We start from the raw sequence: 24661 nt of genomic DNA on the forward strand, positions 1-24661 counted from the left end.
GTATCCACCGTATTTTCTGAATGTGCCAGACTTCAGATCCATTAGCCGATAAGAATAGTGCAGTAAACGGTAAAACTTTGTGCTACAAACCAGTGTTTATAATTAAGAGACAATACATTAAAATAATATGCTAACTAAGAAATAACAGTTTGCAATATCAAGCAGCATAATGAGCTGTTTTGTACAGCTAAAAATGACTGGAAGTGAATGACACTGAAGCCATAGGTATTAAATTTACAAATGGCCGCGTCCGCTCTTGTGAAAAATAAGGTGGATAAGATAACAGACTGTATGTGGTATGTGAAGCTGTCATATGTCTCTCATATCACGCCGCAAATTCGCTCTCTCTCATTTCATACAAACACAGTGGGTGGTAGTTTGCGTCTCAGTTATTGATGTGTATACTTCAGTATTAATACTAGTCTACTGTAACATTGTTGTATTGTTCATCTTCAACGTTCAACTGATGCTGACGCCGAATTTTAGGATTTATTATTGTATTATTGTATTATTATCTGCTGCAAAAGGGCAAGCTGTTTGAATGTGGACATGTCAACATTTGTCAACACACATTTAAACACATTTTGTTTTTCATTATTTCATATGTAGCATACTATAGTCTATAACAATAAGGAAAAACAAAATGTGTGTAAATGTGTTGTCAAAATGGCTTGCCATACACCCCGTCTGTGCACTCATCCAGTCCCCCCAATCCACCTCTCTCTCTCTCTCTCTCTCGATGTTCAGGAACAACTAGTGAGGACGAACTCCTGCTAGTTCTGCGAGTCCGTAGCAAGTTTGTGAGCTGGAATAAACGAGACGCTTCTAAAAGCGCAGCGTCCAGAGGAGCCGTTAACCGCCTCGAGAAAGGGGGAGAGCAAATTTAAAGACAGAATCAGCGAATATTCCCCAAAGACAGAGGTAAGTGATTCATTTGATTGACAGTTATGCAGTTCCTCGTGATGGAATGCTGCATTGTGACGACACGCGCGTTGTCTAGTTTTGTAAAGTTCTATTCTGTTATAGTTACGTACAGGCTGTGACATCATCATGACATATCAGTGCAGCACGTTCTGCTTGATCATTGAGCTGATGTAGGAATATCTATAATTAAAGGCCAGCTGTGCGCGGAATAGCTGAGGCGGTATACACTGACATTGGCATATTTTCATTCTGTCCCTTTGTAAATTTGGAAGGATCTTGTCTGGAGGGGACAGAGTGGGAGACACATGGATAGTTTGGCATGACTATATTAGGAAAGTGACCGTGTCTGAAGACAGTGAGAGGGCCTTCTCACATGGGACACACTGTTGTGTGGTTTAACGATACTGCATTCTGAAGGGGGTTTAATAATTTTATGTGGTGTATTATCAGTGTCAATTACGTTTAATTGTGTGTCTCAAACTTTGCGCGCTGCTGTTTCAACTTATACCTAAAGCCAGTAGAAAACATGGATGTTTTAAATTATGAATTGTGGTAATCATTCAGATATGCTTGTTCAACATAATTATTGTCATCCCCTTGCCACCTAGAATTTTAATTCAAAATGGTAAACCTATGGCAAATGTTTTAATTAAAAACAACCAAAATTGGAAACAAATATAAAGTAGCCTATATATCAAAATTATATATATATATATATATATATATATATATATATATATATATATATATATATATATACCTAAAAGTTCTAAAAACACAGCAATACATGCCTGGTCATCTACTTTGTAGAATCAGATTATGCCAGTTCTGTTCTGTAAAAGTTAACATGTAAATCTTTTATCAAAGACTTCTCATACTTTGTTGGTTAATTAACATGATTATACATCATTGTCAGCACTGATTGCAATCACAATAAATAAAAGGCTGGATTTAATTATAAGAACTCAAAATAACTCTTCTCAGAATACTGGATACAAAAACACGTAAAACAGAACATACAATGCAGTGCTGGTCCTAGACTTCTGGGGCCCTAAGCATAATCTTTTCAGTGCGTTCGTAAAAAAAAAACCCAAATGACCCCCAACCCCTTAATCTGTTCTTTCAGAGCAGTTTCACTGAAAGTGAGCTGAAACAGTCAGTAATATAATTTAAAAAAATGACAAACAATAGGACAAATACAAAAGAAAAAAGATACAAATTAAATAATTTTAGCCTACTAGGCTACTAATAATACGTCTACTATACTGAAATTGAATAAAGTAATCAAATGTAAAAAATAAAAACACTGCTTAGTCTTCACCGTATTAATTAAATATACATTGATTTTTATTAAAGTAACTAAAGTTATTCAGTGAAGAGCAGTGAATGATTCTCTCATTCACTTTCACAACTGTTTATGTTCACTCAAGACATAGCCTTACTGACTTTAAGTGAAAACTCACCAAGATGGACATTTTGACATATTTTGGTGTGTATTTGTGTTTAAACATACGGCCAATGTAGCCTATTCTTGTCCGTGCTCTCTTCGTCTCAGATCGCGCGCACAGAAAGCCACCTGGGGAAGAGCGTCTCATTCGTATTTGTGTGTATCATGCACGTCTGACAGGAGACTGTATATTATGACAGTCACATTACACGATTAATCACACAGCAATAGTCATTAAATCATTTTTGAGAGTAAAGGGGCCCCCTGGTGGTTCGTGAGATCTAAGCAACTTTGCGTATATGGAGGACCAGCACTGAGACAATGAACTGAACAAACTCAGGGTTTAAATAACACACGCCAAACTAATCAATGAAATAGAGAACAGGTTTGCTTCATCAATGAAAAACCAAGGAAACCAAACTCAAACACAGGAAACTGAACTAAAACAAGAGCAAAACCCACCCAAAACAGACAGAATGGCCTGTAACAATCATATTATTAATCCATTTTACTTTCTTACCTCAGAATTGTTTTTTTCTTTCCTGTAAATCCTGTAAGCTAACGTCTGCTGTCACCGCAGGAGGGTCAAACATGATAGTTATTTCATCCCTGTGACTAATTTCTAATTGGTTAAACTGATGGGGTTATCATTCAGTCTGTGTTAAAACACTCCAAACTTGCCCAGCCATGACTTGTTCCTTGTTGTTCAGTAGGCGCTATTTAGGGTACCTTTGTGTTGATGATGTGGAATGTGTGTTTGTTTATGTCAATGATCTGTTGAAACTTCCACAAATAATACTCTCTCCTATTACAACTGGGGAAAAAATTGGATTTGAAAAGAAAAGATAACTACAGTGTACAGTAATATGTTTATCATAGTTATCCCTTAAATTATTATTATTGTTATTAATAACTATAACAATGTGTTCAATGTTAATATGACTAATGCTGTATTACTGTAATCTTATAGGTTAGTGTCTCATCAGCCACACATTTCTCATTTATGCTGTACTAACCTTATAGTTGCAGTATACTTGTAATTTGGCAAAATCTGTTTCATAAACTCACATTTAAAAAAATAAAAAATCCAGCATGTATTTTAATGACATATTAAAAAGGGAAAATAAACAACAGACAATAGTCAACACAAAGTGTGATAGTGATTCCTGAACAGCTTTACTATGGAGTGTACTCAAAATAATAAATATTAAATATTGTATGTATTATAAAGGCTATTTCATTTTATATATATATATATATATATATATTCATAGATACACATATATTATACACATATCTTTCTTACACCCTTCTCTGTTTTTCACAGCCATGAGTCGCAGCATTGTGCGCCAGAGTAAGTTCCGGCATGTTTTTGGGCAGGCGGTGAAGGCGGATCAAGGTTATGATGATATTCGGGTTTCCAAAGTGACATGGGACAGCTCATTCTGTGCAGTTAACCCAAAGTTTATGGCAGTTATTGTGGAATCCAGTGGCGGCGGAGCATTTCTTGTCCTGCCTCTCTCAAAGGTAAGTGGCTTGAGGAGAGAACTACCAGAACATGTAAAGTTCAGGGCTCTGCTTTGTCTTTAGAGGTAGTGCATTGTCTGTTATCTGTTGTCCTAAATACAATGGAATTTATACATGTTATATGTAACCTTTGTCGGTAACACTTTATTTTGACGGTCCACTTTAGACATTCTACTAACTATAAGTAACTTTGCAACTACATGCCAACTAACTCTTTTTAGAGTATTGGTAGACTGTCTGCTTAATATCTGCTAACATTTTAATTTTGATGGTCCCCCAACAGACATTCAATTGACTATCTACTATCAACTTATTCTACTAACCCACACCCTAACCTAAAACTCTACTACAGTCTACTAATACTCTGAGAGTTAGTTGACCTGTTGCAAAGTTACTTATAGTTAGTAGAATATCTAAAGTGAACCATCGAAATAAAGCGTAACCCCTTTGTCTATTCTTTTACCTTCATGGGACTATGGGTATGTTTGTTCAAGAGTCTCAACCGTGGCTGATGTTAGAGGGGCCCATCCCCCACAGGGCTTCCATTTCACCCTCATAGAGGCAAAGGTTTGGATCCCATGGAAACAGGGTACACAACTTGCATATGTTGTCTGAAACTACTTCTGTGACATACCGCAGCTGAGTTTAGAGATGATAAGTAAGCGTTTGTGAGTTGATGTAATCCCTACATACATTGCCATCTCTGCTTATCTGTTGAACTTTAGAAGCTTGCATTGCAATATCAGCAAAGCAATGGTAATCATTATGCCAATATGAAGATCTTATGTCCATGTATCTTATAATCTGTAATATTTTATCACAAATACTGATGAAACTATGAAAATAGTATGTTTTTTTCAGTATCAGATTTCTAGTACAGTTTATTAAAGGGTTAGTTCACCTAAAAAATGAAAATTCTATCATTTACTCACCCTCATGTCGTTCCAAACTCGTAAGACTTTCATTCATCTTTGGAACACAAATGAAGATCTTTTTAATGAAATCTTTTTAATGAGAGCTTTCTGTCCCTCCATTGAAAGCCTACGCAACTACCACTTTCAAGCCCCAGAAACGTAGTTAAAGTAATCCATGTGACTCCAGTGGTTTAAACTCAATATTATGGAGTGGCGCGAGTGCTTTGTTTGTGCAAAAAAACAAAAACCAAACATAATTACCACTTTATTTACAAAATATTAATCTCCAACGCACGTTCATGCATCAACGTCTGCTCTCACGTGTCTACTCTCAACGTCTGCTCTCGTGTTTCAGAACCTCTGAAATCTGCCGGTTTCTTCAGAATGCACCCATACTTATATCTACCTTCTGGAAAACTCATCATTAAACTGACACTGACAAATGTAAGCATATGGTGTTCCTATTGGGATTTCACAGGTGGTTTCACAGTGGTTTCAAAAAGTATTTGGACACACAAAATGCCTAAATGTCATCACATTAGTTTATTGTTTAAGACCATGGCTTGTGTAATTTTGTAGCACTAAACAATTTATAACAATTTAAATAAAAATAAATAAATAAATAAATATTTTATTTCCCATAAATTAAAAACAATAGTTGTTTGATATATTTTTTTTCTTTGGTAACAGGGTTGACTAGTTGAGCTTGATGAACACAGCCTTCCTAGGTGACATCATTTTAATAATCTTTCATTTATTAATGTGGGAAATTATGCTGTGTCAGGGCTCCATGCCAAATGTGGGATGCAGCTAAAGGAATCACAAAATACATTATTGTTCAAAATTTCAATAAATCTTTTTTTTTTTTAAGAAAGGAATAAATGTCATTGCATTAGAGAACACTTGTCTACCTGTGTGGCCAGTACCTTTCACCTGTCCTGTTTATGTAACACTTTAAGAATCAGCAAAAGGGTCATAAATCAAATGTATTATGAAACAAAAGGCAAAAAACTATTTTGTTCATAGATTAGTCCTATTCAGTGTCTACTCTGCACTTCTTGACTTGTCTCTGGTGGTATTCATTAAATGGAGCATCTCTTGTCTCTGTCCAGCAACAGTGAAATTTATCGCTGTGCTCGTCGCTAACTTCTCTGCAGCTCGGTGGAAAAAAATCTAGATAAGAGTGCAAAAAATGTATCTTTATTGAAATTTTGCAACCAAGGCTTTTGTATGCCTTAAGAAGGTTTTCAACCAACAACCCGTAGTTGCCTGCTTTGTTGTTTCTGAGAAAATATATTGCCTCTAACTGGAAGGCTTTTCATGCCATCATTTTATAATCAAATGCATAATCTCGAAGAAGTTCACGAATCTGAGGACTAACAAAGACAACTTCCTCTATCTTGGCTTGAATGGCTTCACTTAATCTTGGAAATTTTCCACTGAGGTACTTGAAAGCTGCTTGTGTTTCTTCAATGGCTTTGACAAAGTTCTTCATCAGACCCAGCTTGATGTGTAAGGGTGGTAACAAAATCTTCCTTGATTTAACAAGTGTTGGATGCTGAACACTTTTCCTCCCATGTTTCAATGACTGTGGGAGTGGGCAATATTTCATGATGTAATGGGAATCTCTTGCACGACTATCTCATTAGCAGAGAAAACAGCAGTACTTTATGTATCCAGTCTGCAGACCAAGCGAGAGAGCAGCAACCTTCAAATCGCCACAAAGCTGCTACTGATGTCGGTCAGTTTATCTGATAAGATAATCTGTAGAACTATAAAGATAATCAGGACTTGTCGGAAGGGTAGAATTGGGCCCAAAATAGGGCCCAGTATTTTGAATTGGGCTTCAAATATTCTTTTGAAGTAGGTTAAACTATAAAACATGTAGGAGATTAAAACATCTTACATTATTTCTAGTTGTTCCTAATGCATGTGCAACCTTTGTCAGACGACTCAGTCAAACATAATATATTGATCCACAGCAGTGTGTCACATCGGTGGGTCCATTTTTTTGAGTTTGTCTTGATTCTCTAAGGGTCCATCAGTGAATGCCCTTTAGTGTAGCCTCTCTGCCGAGTCACGAGCATATATCAGCAGGCCTGGATAGACACGCTATAAATACCCAGCTAGCCATCTCCCCTGTGCTCAGTCTCAGGCAGGCCAAAAGAAAAACTCTCTTTTCAACGCCTCATCACAGGGTTATAAATACACACCAGGAGTATGAGGGGAGTGACTGGAGAAGGAGCAGCCGAACACAGAGCCAACACGTGCTTACATTAGCTCAACACGAATAACAAAATAACATCAAAGGTACATCAGAATCCTTGTAGAGTTCCTAGAATTCCTTATAGAATAACAGCAGTTTAGAAATACATGCTATAGGCACTTTCCAAAACAAGGATGGAAAAATAAACGAAGAATTTCTGTGTGTGTCAGTGAAAGGCGGAGCTTAACCTTCAGAAAATGTTGATCAAAATAAATATTAAAAGAGCTGTTTTATTGTCTATTCATTTTGCAAAACTGTGCAACAAAACCTGGGATACATTTACATGTTTTAAATGTTTAAAACCCTGATTTGTGTGATTTTGTACCACTAAACATTAAAACGAACAAATGAAATTTTTTCCATAAATTAAAGAGAATATCTGATCATTTTGTTTAAACTTTGGTAACAGGGTTGAATAGTTGAGGTTGACGAACACAGGCTTCAAATTCTGTAAAATTTGAGAAAATGAGCTGGGCTGTAGAAAGGGGCCAAATTAAGTTACTTCCTGAATCCTGTGTGTCACAATTATAATAATCTTTCATTTATTGATGGGGGGAAAATGTGGGACGCAGCTAAAAGTTTTTAGCTGTATACACCACTGTTCAAAAGTTTGGGGTCAGTAAGATTTTATTTGAAAGAAATTAATACTTTTATTTAGCAAGGATGCATTAAATTGATCAAAAGTGACAGTAAAGAAATTTATGTTAAGAAAGAGTTCTGTTTCAAATAAATGCTGTTATTTTAAGCGTTCTATTCATCAAAGAATCATGAAAAAATGTATCATGGTTTCCAAAAAATACTTTCAATGTTTTCGACATTGATAATAAGAAGAAATGTTTCATGAGCACCAAATTAATATTTTTCTCCCCATATCAGCATATCAGACTGATTTCTGAAGGATCATGTGACACTGAAGACTGGAGTAATGATGCTGAATATTCAGCTTTGCCATCACAGGAAAAAAAAATATATTTTTAAATACATTAAAATATAAAATAGTTATTTTAAATGTAATAATATTTCATAATATTACTGTTTTTTTTACTGTATTTTTCATCAAATAAATGCAGCCTTGGTGAGCAAAAGAGACTTCTTTGAAGAACAAGTCTTAACATTATCCTTTGTTCCTTGTTTTTCTATGCTATAGATGGGTCGAGTGGACAAAAACTACCCTCTAGTGGTTGGACACTCAGGGCCTGTTCTGGACATTGACTGGTGTCCTCACAATGACAACATCCTGGCCAGCTGCTCTGAAGACACCACTTCCATGGTAATCATCATGACATTCATAAACATCTCCACTAGCCTTGTAGTCATAAACATGTTTCAGTTGCCTTTTTTTGAAGCATGTCTCCATATATCTGCTCACACTGGAGGGAAAGATCACAGACTGTCAATAGTGTTAATATGAAGGGTGATGACTGGAGTTAACGTCCAGGCATGGGACAGGAGCTGGTATTTATAAACGCATGTTAGAAGGGAGTGCTTAGCCAGAAACCTGTTCTCAAATAAGCCAGTGGTAATGACAGACAAGGAAAGATGGGCCTGAGGTGTCTATAGGGATGAGTCATTTCATTTTCAGCACACACTGGAACATGTGCATGTCCTCATGCTTAAACACTTCTGTATACAGTGACCCTATAAAGTATTTGGACACTTACAGTATGCTGCGTTCACGCCATGTCGTAATTACCGTAATGACGTTCTACTCAGAGCTGTTGACGTCTTTGTACTGGGAATTATGCGTTTCTGTGGTAACACTGTGGTAACACATGTGTGTTGTGTTCTGAGGCAGGTTGAGGTTGAGAGTGAGGAGGAAGTGATCTGAGGTGTGCACTGTGCAGCAGAGTGACCAGTGTATGGTCAGTGGAGCAGTAGCACGTGTAAATAAGGTCTAATCGGTTACCTGATTTGTGAGTAGCCGCAGTAGATACTCGTTTGAGGTCGAATGAGGCAAGCAGAGTGTGGAAATCAGCAGTCTGAGGCTTTTCTAGGTGGATGTTGAAGTCTCCAAGAACTACGAGAAGGAAGAACTATGAGATGAAAGGATGAGAGTCGCACATCAAGCTCCTCCAAGAAACTGCCAAGTTGACCTGGTGGATGATAGACAACTACAAAATGGATTTTAATAGGCCTAGTGATGGTAATTGAATGCGATTCAAATGAGCTGTTGTCACACTGAGATGGTAAAGGATAAAATTTCCAATCGTTTGAGATGAGAAGACCAGTATCTCCACCCCTTCCGGTCAGGCGAGGGGTGTGTGAGAAAGTGAAGTTAGTGGAGAGGGCAGCCGGCGTGGCAGTGTCCTCTAGTTTGATCCAGGTCTCAGTCAGGGCCAATAAGCTGAGACCTGAATGACTAGAAATAGATGTAATGAAATCAGCTGTAAATAAAAGATTATTGAAGTATGTTTTAGACTGTTTCAGTCTTTTTACTTTAAAATTTTTAAGTTTAATTCTATGTTACTTGCCGTTTCTTTGTAATTATTTGTGAAATTGACAAGCAATTTCTGAGTGATTTTTTCAGTGTATGTCACTGTTCAAAATCAAGACAAACAGGATTTGGACAATGTGGTGGTCAAACTTTAAAAGGACATGTTCATAGTTAAAGTGATGAGTTATACCTGTGTGAACCTGAGGAGAACTCTTGAAGTATTTGCTTGCAGATGTCACTTGGTTTGATGTATCTACTGACATTCAGACATTTTGAAATGTGAGTATAAATACTAAAAAGTATTATATAATATATTGAAAACTGGTATCAGAAGCATTTCCACAAAGTTGAGCAAGACGATGTAAAGATGTATTATAAAATATGAATGCTATTAGAGCTATTTCATTACACTACATTACAAACGTGAATGGCATGCACTGTATGCACTGCTGTTAGAGGAGGTTAACTGCAGCTGTCATCTGTGCTGGCATTGCTGCTGTGCTCACTGAACACCAAAGGAACGTTCCCACTACATATTGCAAACCAATATATATCTATAAGTATACCCAAAAAGTTGAATCGAGAGCCTGATTATGCTTTTTTAACTGTTCTATTATGTTACTACAGCAAAAAAAATTAAACAAAAAGAATTTCATTATACATATTAACCCATTTAAGCAGGGGCAAATTAATGTATGTTTTTAACTTTTTTTTGCATTTTAATTATTATATTCATAATTATATTCATAAAAATTTAAATAAAAAGTTATTTCATGAAACTCTAGATGGCGCAGGCTGATGGGTCCTTAACTCAATCTGCTAGCAATCACATCATTCTCTATAGGGCACAGCTGATTGGTTCCTGCTGTATCAGTGGCCAATGAGCTCACTGTTCAACCATCAAATCTGTGTTCAGCATTTGCTATAGCAGTGCAGCGTGCTTTCAGAAACCCTCCACCTTCCCCAGCTCCACCTGTATAGATCTGCTACGGGTAATTCATGTACACTATACTGTACAGCAGCAGCATGTCTTACTTGCTCACAGCAGCGTGTCGTGTATGCTGGCAGTAGCAAATCCCGTACAGCAGCAGCGTAGCAGATCTATTCCGCCAAGACCAAACATATTAACATTGTCATATCCATTACCATGCTAACACATGAGAGTTGTCATGACAGAAATAATGTATAAGTCATGCAGGTTGCAGGATGATCTAAAAATAATGCAATTAATTATACAAAAAAATATTACATTCTTGAAAGTTTGCTGAGTCCCCCTGGTTGAGAACTATTACTCTAATACAGTTGTGTTTACTCAGGTATGGCAGATCCCTGACCACACTCCCTCTCGCCCCATCAGTGAGCCCATTGTGGTGCTGGAGGGTCACTCTAAACGTGTGGGCATCATCAAATGGCACCCAACTGCCCGCAACATACTCCTCACTGCAGGTAAAGATCAGTCTGCATTACTGTCTTAACATCTCACTTTTAACAGATAGACTAATGTATAAAAAATATGGTTACTTAGTAGTTTTCCCGCCATGCAAGATGGCTTCAATTCAGTGTGCTTGTGTCTCAGGCAGTGATAATCTGATCATCGTATGGAATGTGGGCACTGGAGAACCCTTGATCACAATGGATGACCATCCTGATCTCATCTACAACGTCAGCTGGAACTACAACGGTAGCCTGTTCTGCACCACCTGCAAGGACCGTCGTCTCCGAGTGTGCGATCCCCGGAAAAGCGAGGTGGTGGCGGTAAGTATTATGGCATGTATGTATGTAGGAAAACCACAGACCTGTTGGTACTCTTGGACCAGACACATTAAAGGGTTAGTTCACCCAAAAATGAAAATTCTGTCCTCATTTACTCACCCTCATGTCGTTCCAAACATGTAAGACTTTCGTTCATCTTTGGAACACAATTTGATGAAATTTGAAGCGGTTTAGTCTAAAATCTTCTGAAGAGATATTATCGCTTTATAGGCTTTTATTCACATATAAACATTCATCAACTCACACATCAGTTGTGGATAACAGGGAACCAATAATTCTCGTGTTACGCAGCACGTTTGAGCTTCAGCAAAAGGGTTGCTCTCGTGTGCGTCAAGCAGGTTCGGTTAAGCTTGTGTGAGTTTAAGTTTATGTTCGTTGATCAATGTTTATATGTGAATAAAAGCCTAAATTAAATCTTTTCATCAAGTAAAGCAGTCATATAAAGTCTCTTCAGAAAATTTGGACTAAACCACAATTGATATTAGGGGTGGGCGATCTGACGATTTTATATCGTGATCGATCTTGAAGACATCTACTATCTACTTTTCATGCAAATCGTAGAGATTGTGATCTTTTATGTCCTCGTAATAATGTTAAAATACAGCAATGACTGCCAACTAGATGGCCGTGCTGACTGGCCAAATTATATCGTGTCTTTCATGCGTGGTGATGCATTTGAAAAACAATTCAACAGCAGTAGGGCTGTGTGATGAATGTAATTTTAGTTGAGTCGATTTTGGCTTCCAACGATTATGAAAATGTGATAATCAAGATAAAATGATCAGTGCTGCATGCCGTTCCTTTCCTTAAAAGCGGTGTGTTTTCACCCCTCCTTAAAAGCCTAAACTTAACATCCAAACCAGGCAAATCATTTAATGTGACTGTCCTAAAATGCAGTCTGCCACGGGACATGCTTTATTTTAAAAAGAGTAATTAAAAACGCATTAAACTGCGAAAGAGACTGATCCCCACGTGCTTTCTGTGCGCACTGCAAGATGGCTTTTTGGGAAAATTTTCTTTATTTCTTTAAGATGTCTAATAAAAAACAAAAATGTCAAAATTAACAGAGATGTGGTGGTTGAAGTGAACTTTTTTTTTTCTCCTGTAGGAAAGACTGGCCCCACATGAGGGGATCCGGCCAATGAGAGCTATTTTTACCAAAGAGGGCAACATTTTCACCACAGGTTTCACAAGGATGAGCCAGAGGGAGCTTGGCCTGTGGGATCCGGTAATGGAGCAAAATTACACATAAATAGGGCTCATCACATATTGTAAACATGGAAGCTTGTTTTTACCTGTATATGTGATGTATATGTTTGATTTCACATCCCTGGTTTTCTTTCAAATAACTGATGCTGTTAATTTTTGTCATTTTAGACTAATTTTGAAGAGCCCATAGCATTACTGGAGTTGGACACAAGTAATGGAGTTTTATTGCCTTTTTATGATCCAGACACCAACATTGTATATCTCAGTGGCAAGGTATGAATCCATGTTTCAACTTCATTTGTTATGGTACTCCAGCTGGCACTGTAGCGTTGTCTCTGTCTCCACAGGGTGACAGCAGTATTCGGTATTTTGAGATCACAGAGGAGCCTCCCTATGTTCATTACATCAGCACATTCAGTAGCAAGGAGCCACAGAGAGGAATGGGCTTCATGCCCAAGAGAGGAGTGGATGTCAGCAAGTGTGAGATTGCCAGGTCAGTTTTGCATGATTTTACTTGTTGATTTGGAATATTGATCCATTGATATGTGTTAGCTGAGTTAAAGGGATAGTTCACCCAAAAAAAACAGCGTCATGTCCTCATGTCGTTCCAAACCTGTAAGACTTTCGTTCATCTTCGAAACATAAATATAGATCTTTTTGATGAAATCTGAGAGCTTTCTGTCCATCCATTGACAGCAACACAACTACCACTTTGACACTTAAAAAAGTTCATAAAGATATCGTAAAACTAATCCATATGAATTGAACGGTTTAGTCCAAATTTTCTGAAGAGACATGATCGCTTTATATGATGAACAGATTGAATTTAGGCTTTTATTCACATTTAAACATTCATCAACTCACATATCAGATCAAAAACAGAAGCTCAAGAATGTTCGCTTGATGTGCGAGGACCAATGAGGTTCATTCTTGTGTTACGCAGCACGTTTGCGCTTCAGCAAGAACCAATGAGGTTCATTCTCACACGTCAAGCAGGTTTGATTGAGCTTCTGTTTATGTTCGCTGATCAATGTTTAAATGTGAATAAAAGCCTAAATTAAATGTTCATCATATAAAGCGATCAAGTCTCTCAGAAAATTTGGACTAAACCGCTCAATTCATATGGATTAGTTTTACGATCTCTTTATAAACTTTTGGAAGAGTCAAAGTGGTAGTTGTGTAGCTGTCAATGGAGGGACAGAAATCTCTCAGATTGTTCTGAAGATGAACGAAAGTCTTACGAGGCTTACATGAGGTGAGTAATTAATGACAGAATTTTCATTTTTGGGTGAACTATCCCTTTAATATATGGTATATTCAAATACCTTATGATTACATTATCATTAAAAAGTTTGGGTTCAGAAGATTTTTTTTAAAGAAATATATATATATATATATATATATATACACATAAATATAAAAATCATAATTTAAAATATACTTTATTTAGCAAAGATGCATTCAATTGATCAAAATGTTACCAAGTATTCTATTTCAAATAAATGCTGTTCTTTTGAACTTTCTATTTAGAAAAGAATCCTGAACAAAATTACTGTTTACACAAAAACATTTTCAAACTATTTTCAAAATTGATAATAAGAAATGTTACTTGAGCAGAAAATCAGCATATCAGAATGATTTCTGAAGGATCAAGTGACACTTAAAATGTAATTTATTCCTGTGATGGCAAAGCTGAATATTCAGCATCATCATTACTCCAGTTTTCAAACATATCACACTAGAAAACACTTTTTTTTTTTCTCAATACACATTTTGTGTGTTCTTGTGCATAATTCATCAATGCATTATTCTAAACGTTCACATTGAGCATTCCTGAACCTTTTCTTTTTTCATCATATAGATTATATAAACTCCATGAGAGAAAGTGTGAGCCTATCATGATGACAGTACCCAGAAAGGTAAGCACTTGCTCATTGTTGAGGGTTGTTTTAATTCTGAATGACCCCCACAAAACGGAAGTATTGGAAACAAAAGTAGGTTACTGATGATGAAGAAGTCAGCTCTTTCTCTTTTTATGATTCCAGTCGGACCTGTTCCAGGATGATCTGTACCCAGACACAGCCGGTCCAGATCCGGCTCTGGAACCTGAAGAATGGATGGTTGGACGAGACGCAGACCCCATACTAGTGTCCATGAGGGATGGCTATGTTCCTCCAAAGAGCAGAGAGCTAAAGGTGGCTAAGAAGAACGTTTTAGACACCAGACCTGCAACACGTAGAAGCATGTCTGCTGTAGATGGAAGCAGTTTGCCAGTGAGTAGAATATCTTGCTTAATCTTGGTCTTGAAATGTCACTTTCATGGCTTTTGTTCCTTCACCACCTACTTTTATCAACAGTTCTTTAAAAGCAAAAAGGGCTGGGAATCTTATTTAGAACCGGGCTTATTGGAAGAAGAAAAAAAGGCAGATGAATGTTTTCGCTGTTGCTTGACGTCTGATATGATATTATTATGACTAAATTATCTAATAAAAAATTAGTCTTTTTTACATTGTCCATGCAACAACAAAAAAAAAACGTTCTATGTAACAGTTTAAGGGTATGTTTACACATCGATGTACTAAAAAAAAAATTCCTTTGCGTTTTTTCGCGTAAATGCGTCAACATTGTCAAAACGATCTCCGTTCACACGGATCCACGAAAACTATTAAAAACGTTGTATTCTGCTGCCAGGCCAGTAGTTGGCGATGTCACTTTGTAAAGAAAAAGACTAAACACGTAATATGCATGCGTATGACGTCGCCATTTTCACAAATTCGTGTTTTTTTAGTACATGGAGACAATGTATATCTATCTATTTATCTATCTATCTATGTATCTATATCTATCTATATCTATATATATATATATATCTATATATATATATATCTATATATATATATATATATATATATATATACACAAAATATAGTAAATGCTATAATACTGTTTGGATCCGTTTTTTTTAAATCTAATTAGGTCCTTCCTTGATTTCTACGAATCGTAAAAGAACCATTAAAGTGTTATCTGAATCAGAATCATTCAAATCTTGTTCGATTCCCATCCCTAGAAGCTAAGCATGTCTTTCCATTTCCTGATTCTGTTTGTCCTTGACTTCCTCTTGCTTTTTCCCTCTTTTTTGCTCTTATTCATCCTCCTTCCACTACTCTTCCTTTCTATTTCCTCTTTCCATCTGCCATCCTTTCTTCCTCCGCTTTCTCTTCATATCTTTCAAACTCTAGCCGCAGTTGTTGGAGAAGCTTGTTGAGGAGATCCAAAATCTGAAGGCCACAGTTCTCTCTCAGGAGAAGCGAATCTGTGACTTGGAGAATAAGCTCTCCAAGTACACTAATGGCACAGTCTGAATAAAACTAACTCATCCTGTGCACACTGTCCAATTCACTGCTAACTCTCACAGCTAAAGTATGAGCACAGATAGGTCAAGCCACCTCAACTCACCCCAGCTATGATTTAGTTTTATCAACACTGTAACTACTGTTCAAGTGGCTTTACTGCCACTTGACTTCACAGGCTCTTTCTAAATGGGAATAAATCACTTATAGTAGTTACATTTTGGAGCATTAGGCGATATCATTTAGCAAAGGCACTTATAATTCTTTCCTGATGCTTTGTATTAACATTGTTAATATTGTGTAGTAGTACACAGTATTAGCTATATTCCTTAAATGCTTAAGGAATCATATCAGAAACCATTTATGTCAGCTATGTAAAGGGTAGGCAAGACCACCTTCATTTTAGGACTTACAAATCCTTGTATGCACTTACCGCTTTTTAACCTTGAAATGCTGACAAAGAATGACAGAAGAAATGTAGCTGCAGTGGTTAACAGCCACAGTGTCTTTGGTAGTCTCTGTGTGAACATACCTCATTGTAAAGACCAGGACTTGGGATCAGATGGTTGCATACGTAGCTCTTATTTAGTCAGCTCTGGCCAAACAACATCTATGGCATGACTATGGGCAAATTCCATTCGGAAGTGAGCATCCCTATGCCCTATTCACTTCGAAGGGCAGAACATGACCATGAATGATTAAATCACTTCCTTGAAGTGACCATTGCATGTTCCCTTCGCTACCGGACCTGTGGAAGGGTCCTTCGTGAAGGGATTCAGTTGTTCACTTTCTTTTGGAATGTGCCTACAAATGGCTTCCCCTTCCCAAACTGCCCTTCAAGGGTGCAAAAACGCTGTTTGGAATTCGCCCAATAATACGTCCGGACAGTAATAATGAGCTCAGTAAATGTTCTGCACATCCCTTCCTACCATTTCATCGGAGAGGAACGGTGCATCCAAAAATCTAAATTCTGTCAGGATTTACTCACCCTCATGTTGTTCCAAATTATGTTTACTTTTCAGTAAAATATAAAATAAGTTTTGTAGAATGTCCAAGCTGCTCTTCTCCACACAATGGGTCTCATTCATGAAACACGAGCAGAACGAATTTTTGTGTAAATCGTGTGTAAAGTGGTTCTGGCGTAAATTTTCGGATTCATTAAAATGTTCGTATTTCCCAAATGTTAGTTGGTACGAAAGAAATCTACACCTGCTCCCAGCCACGCGTAAATAGTACGTTTAACATCCGAACGTTTTGCTCATTAATAAACTGCATTTTAATTCAACGTAATCGGGTACATATTTACACAGCATTTTGAAAAAGTATTATATATAGTAATTACATACGGTTTTTCTTTTTACTTGTATTACGAGAGCCAGTAATAGCATCTGCAAACGGAACACAAGTCCACAAGTTTTTTTTATTTTTTTATATTCAAGCTGTTTTTTGTTTGTTTGTTTTTTTACAAGTCCGCAAGTTACAAGTGTTGCAGTCAAGCTTCATGTCGAACCATTTTCTTTTCACTTCTGGGACTGTTCGATTAAAAGATGAAACTCCATTAACTGCATCTGTAATATGCTGCCAAGCATTTTTACCTAAAGCATGTAGCCTATTACCTAAAAAAATCCTTTTTTTTTAGGACCTGATACGCCACTATGTACGCTTGAAAATAAAATGTGGCGTTTTGAATGAACTTCTGATAATAAAACTTCAATTTCTGCATCTGAGAAATTTCTCTTCTTCATTCGCTTTTTTTTTTTTTTTTTTCAAAATTATACATGTAATAATACAATAGCATTCGCTTTTGAGAAGACATGTTGAAATCCTTCGTTTCGTGTCATAATATGATGCCCATATATAGCTGTCAGTCGGTTTTAATTGGCGGGATTTATGGTAATTGAGAATGAGCGTGCACGCGCGTCCCATTTACGAGTGATTGGAATTCATTAACCCACACACACATTTCACTATCAAATCTGACGTTTACGAAGTATTTGTGAATCAGGAGAAGAATTTTCGGGAATGTCTCTTTACGCGCAAATCACTCACATATTTACTCGTATATTTACGAATGTTTCATGAATGAGACCCAATGAATGTAAATAATTTTTTTTTTTTAAAAGCACAAAAAAAAAAAAAGCATAAAAGTGGTTAATATGACTCATGCACTACATATTCCAAGTGCTCTGAAGCCTTATGATTGCTTTGTGTGAGGAACAAACATGGCACAAGATGCATCATGCTATCATTTTGGTCTATAAACTTTATAGACCATAACTTCAGAAGAATTGGAATTTTAGAAGAATTGTAGTGCATTGTATTAGTATTTTAGTTTTTTTTTCCTCCTTTGTGAAGCTTGACAGCATCAAGACACAATAACATTTATTGTATTGAAAAACAGCCTGAACATTATGCTAAAACTCTCTACTAAAATCAGGTGGGATTTAAATGACATGAAGGCAAGTAAGTGAGAACAGAATCTTAATTTTTTTGTTGTTGTTGTTGAACTGTTCCTTAAGGCAGATGCAGGTTGCTCCTGGGCAAATCATTATTCGCAGATATCAAATCTTATAAATCTAAGTATAATGATTTGACATAGAAAGCAAAAGAATGTTAGCATAGAAAGCATGTCTCCATTTGTCCCTCTTCTGTAAGGAGTGCTTGCATTATTGATTCTTCTTAAATTGCTACTCTCACTTTACACGCCTCTGCCTTTCCAGCTTTGACCAACAGAACTAAAACTCATGTGGCTTCTGATTAACATTTCAAAATGTAAATATTATTCTAGGGGGAAAAAAACATAAAAATATCAAAACCAAAGACATTGTTTTGTTTTATGTAGAGGATCATTTGAGTATTGTAGTTTGAATAAAACCCTTTTTGTACAAAATGTTGCCGTTGTTACATGCATTATCACTCATAAAAATGGAAAGACACACACATCACACATTTATCATGGGTAATTACTGTTCCTGAGACTAGCTAATTTATTTCTAGTCACATAGCAAACAGTTTGAAACAAAGAGTACTGGTTTGGGTGTAATATCCTCATGGTCTCCTACCTATTTCAGACTGTTAATAGTCAATGTGTCCCACCTCCACAGCACTTAAAGTGGGTTCAGATGGAAGTAAAGGAAAGAATGGCTTGAATCTCAGACATTCAGGTAGCAAAACCTCCATTAGTTCCATTATAGTGCTATTGAACTGCTTCTTATAGCTAAAAACAGTCTTTGGACCAAAGTAATGTTAATGATTTCTGAAGGGGGAGTAGAGATGTTTGCTATGGGGAGGGGGGAGGTGCAAGTCCATTTAGGTTGACGCACTAGTGAGAGAAGGACAGAACATTTGGTTTAAAGCTCTTGAGTTTTTCCACTTGCTCACTTGAGGAAACCATTGCCCACCAACCTCAGTGCTAAGGTATGTTCATTGTTCCATTGGATAGACCTACAGGTTGCAGACTTCGGAGCAATCGCAGCAATGTGGGAATTCTTTCTCTGCCTGCTACCTTCTCTAATGCTGATCCTGGTAAAGATTTTGCTTCGATTGAACTGGATCTGTCATCTTGCAGATAGTACCGTTCAGCAGTTGGGTCGCTGTATGTGGATTATGGCCTGTAGAGTCCTGAAACTGCCGCATATTCCAGTCTCCAAATCCATAGGAGAATGCCAGGCAGAGGTCAGACTGATCTGTAAACCCACGGCCCTTGCCAGCCACCTGAAGAAACACTGCTATGCTTTGACCCAGCCTCCATTGGCACGATGGCCTCAGGCCGACCCTCATCTTCAGATAATCACCCATCTCATGTGGCCCACAGAGGAAGGTGCTGAACTCCAAGGAGGAGTCCGCTTTAAAAGGGATAACCTTCTCCTAGAGGACGGGGGTATTGTGGCCCTGGACTGGGCTGTGAGTCTGATGGAGCAACAAGTTCAGGCCAAAAGGGATCATCATCCTGGTGGAAAAGTTCTGGGCCTTCACTCTAGCAATCCGGCTATTGTTATTATAATTCCTAATGCCCTGGGCAGAGTGACGCCACACTTGATCAGATTATGCCACCAGGCTTTGCAACAGGGTTTCTATCCAGTGGTGTTCCATCGACGTGGTCAAGGTGGTTGCCCGCTGACCACTCCACACTACCAAGAGTTCGGAAATCCTTCTGACCTTGTGCAAGCGGTAGCATACTTGCGAAATCATCATCCATCCTCAACTTTGCTTGCAATAAGTGAGGGCTCGGGATCAGGGTTGCTGCTGTCATATCTGGGGGAATGTGGCTCTTCATCCTACCTGACGGCTGCTGCTTGCATTTCTCCTGTGTTTCATGGCCAACTGTGGTTTGAGTATGAGCTTCCTTGGCTCTATCACTGGATAGTCCTCATCTATCGCAAGCTTCAAATAAACAGGTAGCAAATTACACAGAAATGTAGACATTTGATCTTTAATGAAGGTGTTATCTTGCATGTATATTCTGGACTGCATAATCTATACTGTACTCTACTATACTCTTTCCTTTACTGTAGTACTGTTAAGGTACTGGTTAAAGAAAGCATAATAAAAGTAGTTCATTCAACTACAGCATTTCAAGAAACATCCTATGCCATTTGACATCACTCAAGACAACCTTGTGTGACACTGAATTTTGAGAGCCTTAAAGGGATAGTTCACCAAAAAATTTAAATTATCCAATGATTTACTTATCCTCAAGCCATCCTAGGTGTATGACTATCTTCTTTCAGACGAATACAATCTGAGTTATATATAAAAAAATAGATATATATCATTGCTCTTCCAAGCTTTATAATGGTAGTGAATGGCGGTCATAGCGAATGGCGTCATGCATTGCGTCGGGGTTACTCTTTTGACGCAAGTCGACTTGCGTAGGCCGTTTGTGGGAAGCTAGATATTTTAATTTATAAAGTTTTAAATATGGATATTTTTCTTACACAAATACATCGCTTTGCTTAAGAAGGCCTTTATTAACCCCCGGAGCCATGTGGAGTATTTTTATGATGGATGGGTGCACTTTTTAGGCCTTCAAAATCTTTTCCCCTATTCACTGCCATTATAAAGCTTGGAAGAGCCAGGACATTTTTTAATATATCTCCGAATGCATTCGTCTGAAAGAAGAAAGTCATATACACCTAAGATGGCTTGAGGGTGAGTAAATCATGAGGTATTTTTCATTTTTGGGTGAACTATCCCTTTAATAATGATCTTGCTACAACTTGGCACACAAATCACATGGACTACTTTTATGGTGCTTTATGGCCATTTCTGATGGTTCCCAATCCTGTCCCTGGAGATCTACCTTCCTGAAAAGTTCAGCTCCAACCCCGACAGCATTATGGTGTTCCACAAAAGAAAATCTTTGGCTTGGAACAACAGTAAAAAAAAACTTAATTTGGTCCCACTTTATATTAAGTGGCTTTAAGTACTATGTACTTACATTGAAATTAATAATTTGATACAATGTACTTATTGTGTAACTACGTTTTTACATTGTACTTACATTTTAAAAATTCCTGCATGTAATTACAGCTGTAATTACAGCTGTAATTTATGTAATTACATTTGTAATTACACAGTTGACCCTTCCCTTACACCTTAAACCTACCCAATCCACCACACCTGTCCCTAACCTTACCCGTATCACACCTCAATAGCAGCAAAAGTGTTTTACAATACAACATGAACACAATAAGTACATTGTACTTGTTTTTTTACGTAAGTACATAGTACTTAACACCACTTAATATAAAGTGGGACCCTTAATTTTTATTTTTGGGTGAACTGAATCTTGTGAATGGAAAAGTACAAAATCTGCAAGCTATGTTAGGGTATTGTAAGATGTCACAGTGCAAACCTGCCATATTAAAAGGCAACTAGGATTACAAACTGTTTGAATTTAAACATTTGACCCCTTCCACAGGTACGCCACTGCTTTGAGCTCTGTGATGGATGTAGCAAAAATTCTACAGTCCGGCTCTTTGCAAGATATAGAAGAGCTCATGTTCTGTGCTACTAAGCAGTCCGATCACAGAATGTCAGACTCAGTAGACCATGTTGGAAAGGACCGTTCAAGATCAACAAAGCCTGATTGGGCAAGTTATTGGGATAGGAATGAACCTTTGCGAGATGCAGACGAAGTGGCAGTGCCAGTGCTCTGTTTGTGTAGCCGAGATGATCCTTTACTTCCACCCCTCTCCACTGTACCCAAGGCACTTTTTCATAATAGCCCTTACTTTCTGCTGGCCATAAAAGAACAGGGAGGCCACTGTGGCTTTCTTCATGAGGATGGACATGGAGGTACAACTTCCTGGAGTCATTTTGTGGTGTTGGAATACTTTAGGGTAGTTGCCGATTTCTTTGGGGTAGAGGAGAAGAAAGGGTTCAAGGATGATGTTGCACAACGTGGCAGCCAGGGCCTGAGGCATAGCGCCAGTGCTGTGCTGTCCAGAAGGAGGAGGTCAACCTTGCTCCGCAAAGAAAGGCCCATCTTAGGTTCACGAAGACGGCAGATCTCAACTCCCTCGGACAGATTCACATTTGAAGAAGAGCAGGTGGATTTTACTTGGAATAGATCCTACACTCGCTGAGTGAGAGAAGCAGGTGGTATCATAAGATCATAGTAGATTGGCAGTGCTAAACTTAATACCAAGAGGCACAGAACATGTTTAAAAACTGTTAGGTTTCCCTCAGTTAGGAAACCACAGTTGTGTGGAAATGAGCAAGGAGGAGATTACAATAGATACAGATTTAAAAAAGCGAACAAAATGGAGATGTAATAAAAAAGACATGTACTGACTGGCATGGGGCTTAATCAGCCTATACCATTAGATGCTATATTTAGCTATCCCATTTTCTTTGTACAAACTAATCACATGGAGCAAGCTGGGCAACTCTCTGTATGCAAGTCAATTTCTCCTCACTAGATATGATACCACAGTAAAGATCTCTATAACAAATTTTTGGACTGAATTCAAGAGCACCAGTGTTAAAAGGAATCAATATTAATTAACTTGAACATTGACCATGAAAAGTATGTACAGGAAAGACTACACTTTTTAAGTACACTTCGATTTTAAACATACACAAATGTGTTAAAAGATACAAATGACAAAACCAATATATACTAAAATTACTTTATTACAGTTGATTTATTTGTCCAGTAGCCCCCTGCCAACAAAAGGAGTAATTACAAACAAAACATTACATTTGTCCCCTTAAGTTTTCATATTTTTTGTATATTTTAATTCACTTGTAAGTGTTTTTTTGTTATGAATAGTCATAACTTTTTGTAATCTCTCCGACATTCAGTTTTGCACAATCTATACATTTTAATACAGGTTATATATGGATTGCTATGGTAATGTTGAAAGCCGGAAAAATGAGAGGATGACCATCAAAAGAAAATGGTTGAAATACTGGTAAACGCACTGTACAGAGATGTACCACCTTCCTTGATTATTATTTATCCTGTTGTTTTCACACTTTTTCAAAGGCTCATTAAAACAAGGATGCTAAGAGCTTCCAAAGAAATGACTCTCATATAACAGGGCACACTGCTCTCCTTTGGAAAATACTGCATGACCCTGTTTGCAAGAGTAAACACGATCACATTTTGAGTCTATGGCTGTTCCTCAGGTCCAGTGATTCCATTAGAGTACTGAATGTGATTAGATGATTGGCATGTTATATATAATCTCATGTTAATTTGTTACACTTGGCCCAAATCTTTAGGACTGGCTATGCATTGGCTCAGTTGGTTTAGTTAGTCTAGACTGAGATAGGCAACTTCATGTAATCTGCAATCCCATGCATATACCAGAAGTGTGCCAAAATAGTGTTCAGAATTGATAAATATTGTAGACAGCACTGACGTTCCAAACCAGAATTTCTTTTCCTGGAAAAAAATGTTTTTGAAGCTCCTCTGTAATAGGCATGATGGCAGTTGAAAACGTTCTCGTTTTTTGGACCGAAACAAAAGAAAACCCATGGCATTTGTGTTTCAGAATATTAAAGTTCACTGTTGGTTCACAGATAACAGAATATGAGTACTGGCACAAGTGAATATGGTAATTCATACCTTTGAAAGCAAGGAGAGCAAGAAGCAAAGAGAGGACGATGGAAAAATCCATATAAAGAGTGATATCCTCTTTGTGAATCGAACTGCAGGGAAAATAAAATCTTTTTTGGCTTCGCTTGACACCTCTGTAATATATGTGTGTGTGTGTGTGTGTGTGTGTGTGTATGTATATGTATATATGTATATAATTTTTTCTCTTTTTAAATAGTCAATATTAGAAACCAAGTTATTTTTTTATTTTATCTTCACATTCAAGCAATTAAATTTTAGTCTAGTTTTAACTTGGGTCTCTCTTGATTTCCATTTATTCATTTATTTAAATTTCTAAATATACAATATACACAAATGTTTTCCTATACATCTCACTTAAAGCTGTCTTCTGGCTGTATACCCTTCCACCATAATGTTTTATATGCTATCTAACCTTGTTTTTCATTGCATTTTTAATCACTTTTTGTTTTTCTACATGCTGTGATAAGTGTTCGGTTGGAGGGTGGGCAGCAGTCACTGGAGCTCTGGGGTGGGCATGGAAGAAACCAAGGCATTGCAGGGACGACAGCAGCGGCACCCACCCGCCCGCCCAGCAAAAACATTCAGCGGTCTCAAGCCTACCCAACCTAGACCTCCCCACCCTTAAAATCCACACAACACGCTCTTGTAAAACCCAGCCTGAGAAAGGGGAGGAGGGGGCACCCGAGGTCCAGGAGATCTGCTCGTATATGATTATAGTGATCAAC

The 24661-nt window shown here is 37.5% G+C and overlaps 2 protein-coding genes across 2 annotated transcripts; both read left to right on the plus strand.

The window, feature by feature from the left end:
* Positions 1-729: 729 nt before the first annotated feature.
* On the plus strand, positions 730-18360 carry coro6 (coronin 6). The gene is made up of 11 exons (XM_084137157.1): positions 730-921; positions 3699-3898; positions 8226-8348; positions 10829-10958; positions 11089-11267; positions 12394-12513; positions 12663-12767; positions 12842-12987; positions 14356-14413; positions 14540-14767; positions 15734-18360. Exons 2-11 carry the CDS (start codon positions 3701-3703, stop codon positions 15854-15856), a joined length of 1410 nt encoding a protein of 469 aa, XP_083993283.1. The 5' UTR covers positions 730-921; positions 3699-3700; the 3' UTR covers positions 15857-18360.
* Positions 18361-18721: 361 nt separating this feature from the next.
* Positions 18722-24043, plus strand: LOC311097469 (protein ABHD15). Its single transcript, XM_084137156.1, has 2 exons — positions 18722-20241; positions 21768-24043. Exons 1-2 carry the CDS (start codon positions 19322-19324, stop codon positions 22432-22434), a joined length of 1587 nt encoding a protein of 528 aa, XP_083993282.1. The 5' UTR covers positions 18722-19321; the 3' UTR covers positions 22435-24043.
* Positions 24044-24661: the final 618 nt, after the last annotated feature.

This window comes from Abramis brama (assembly GCF_963993115.1).
Source record: "Abramis brama genome assembly, chromosome: 15".
Classification (NCBI taxonomy): Eukaryota; Metazoa; Chordata; class Actinopteri; order Cypriniformes; family Leuciscidae; genus Abramis; species Abramis brama.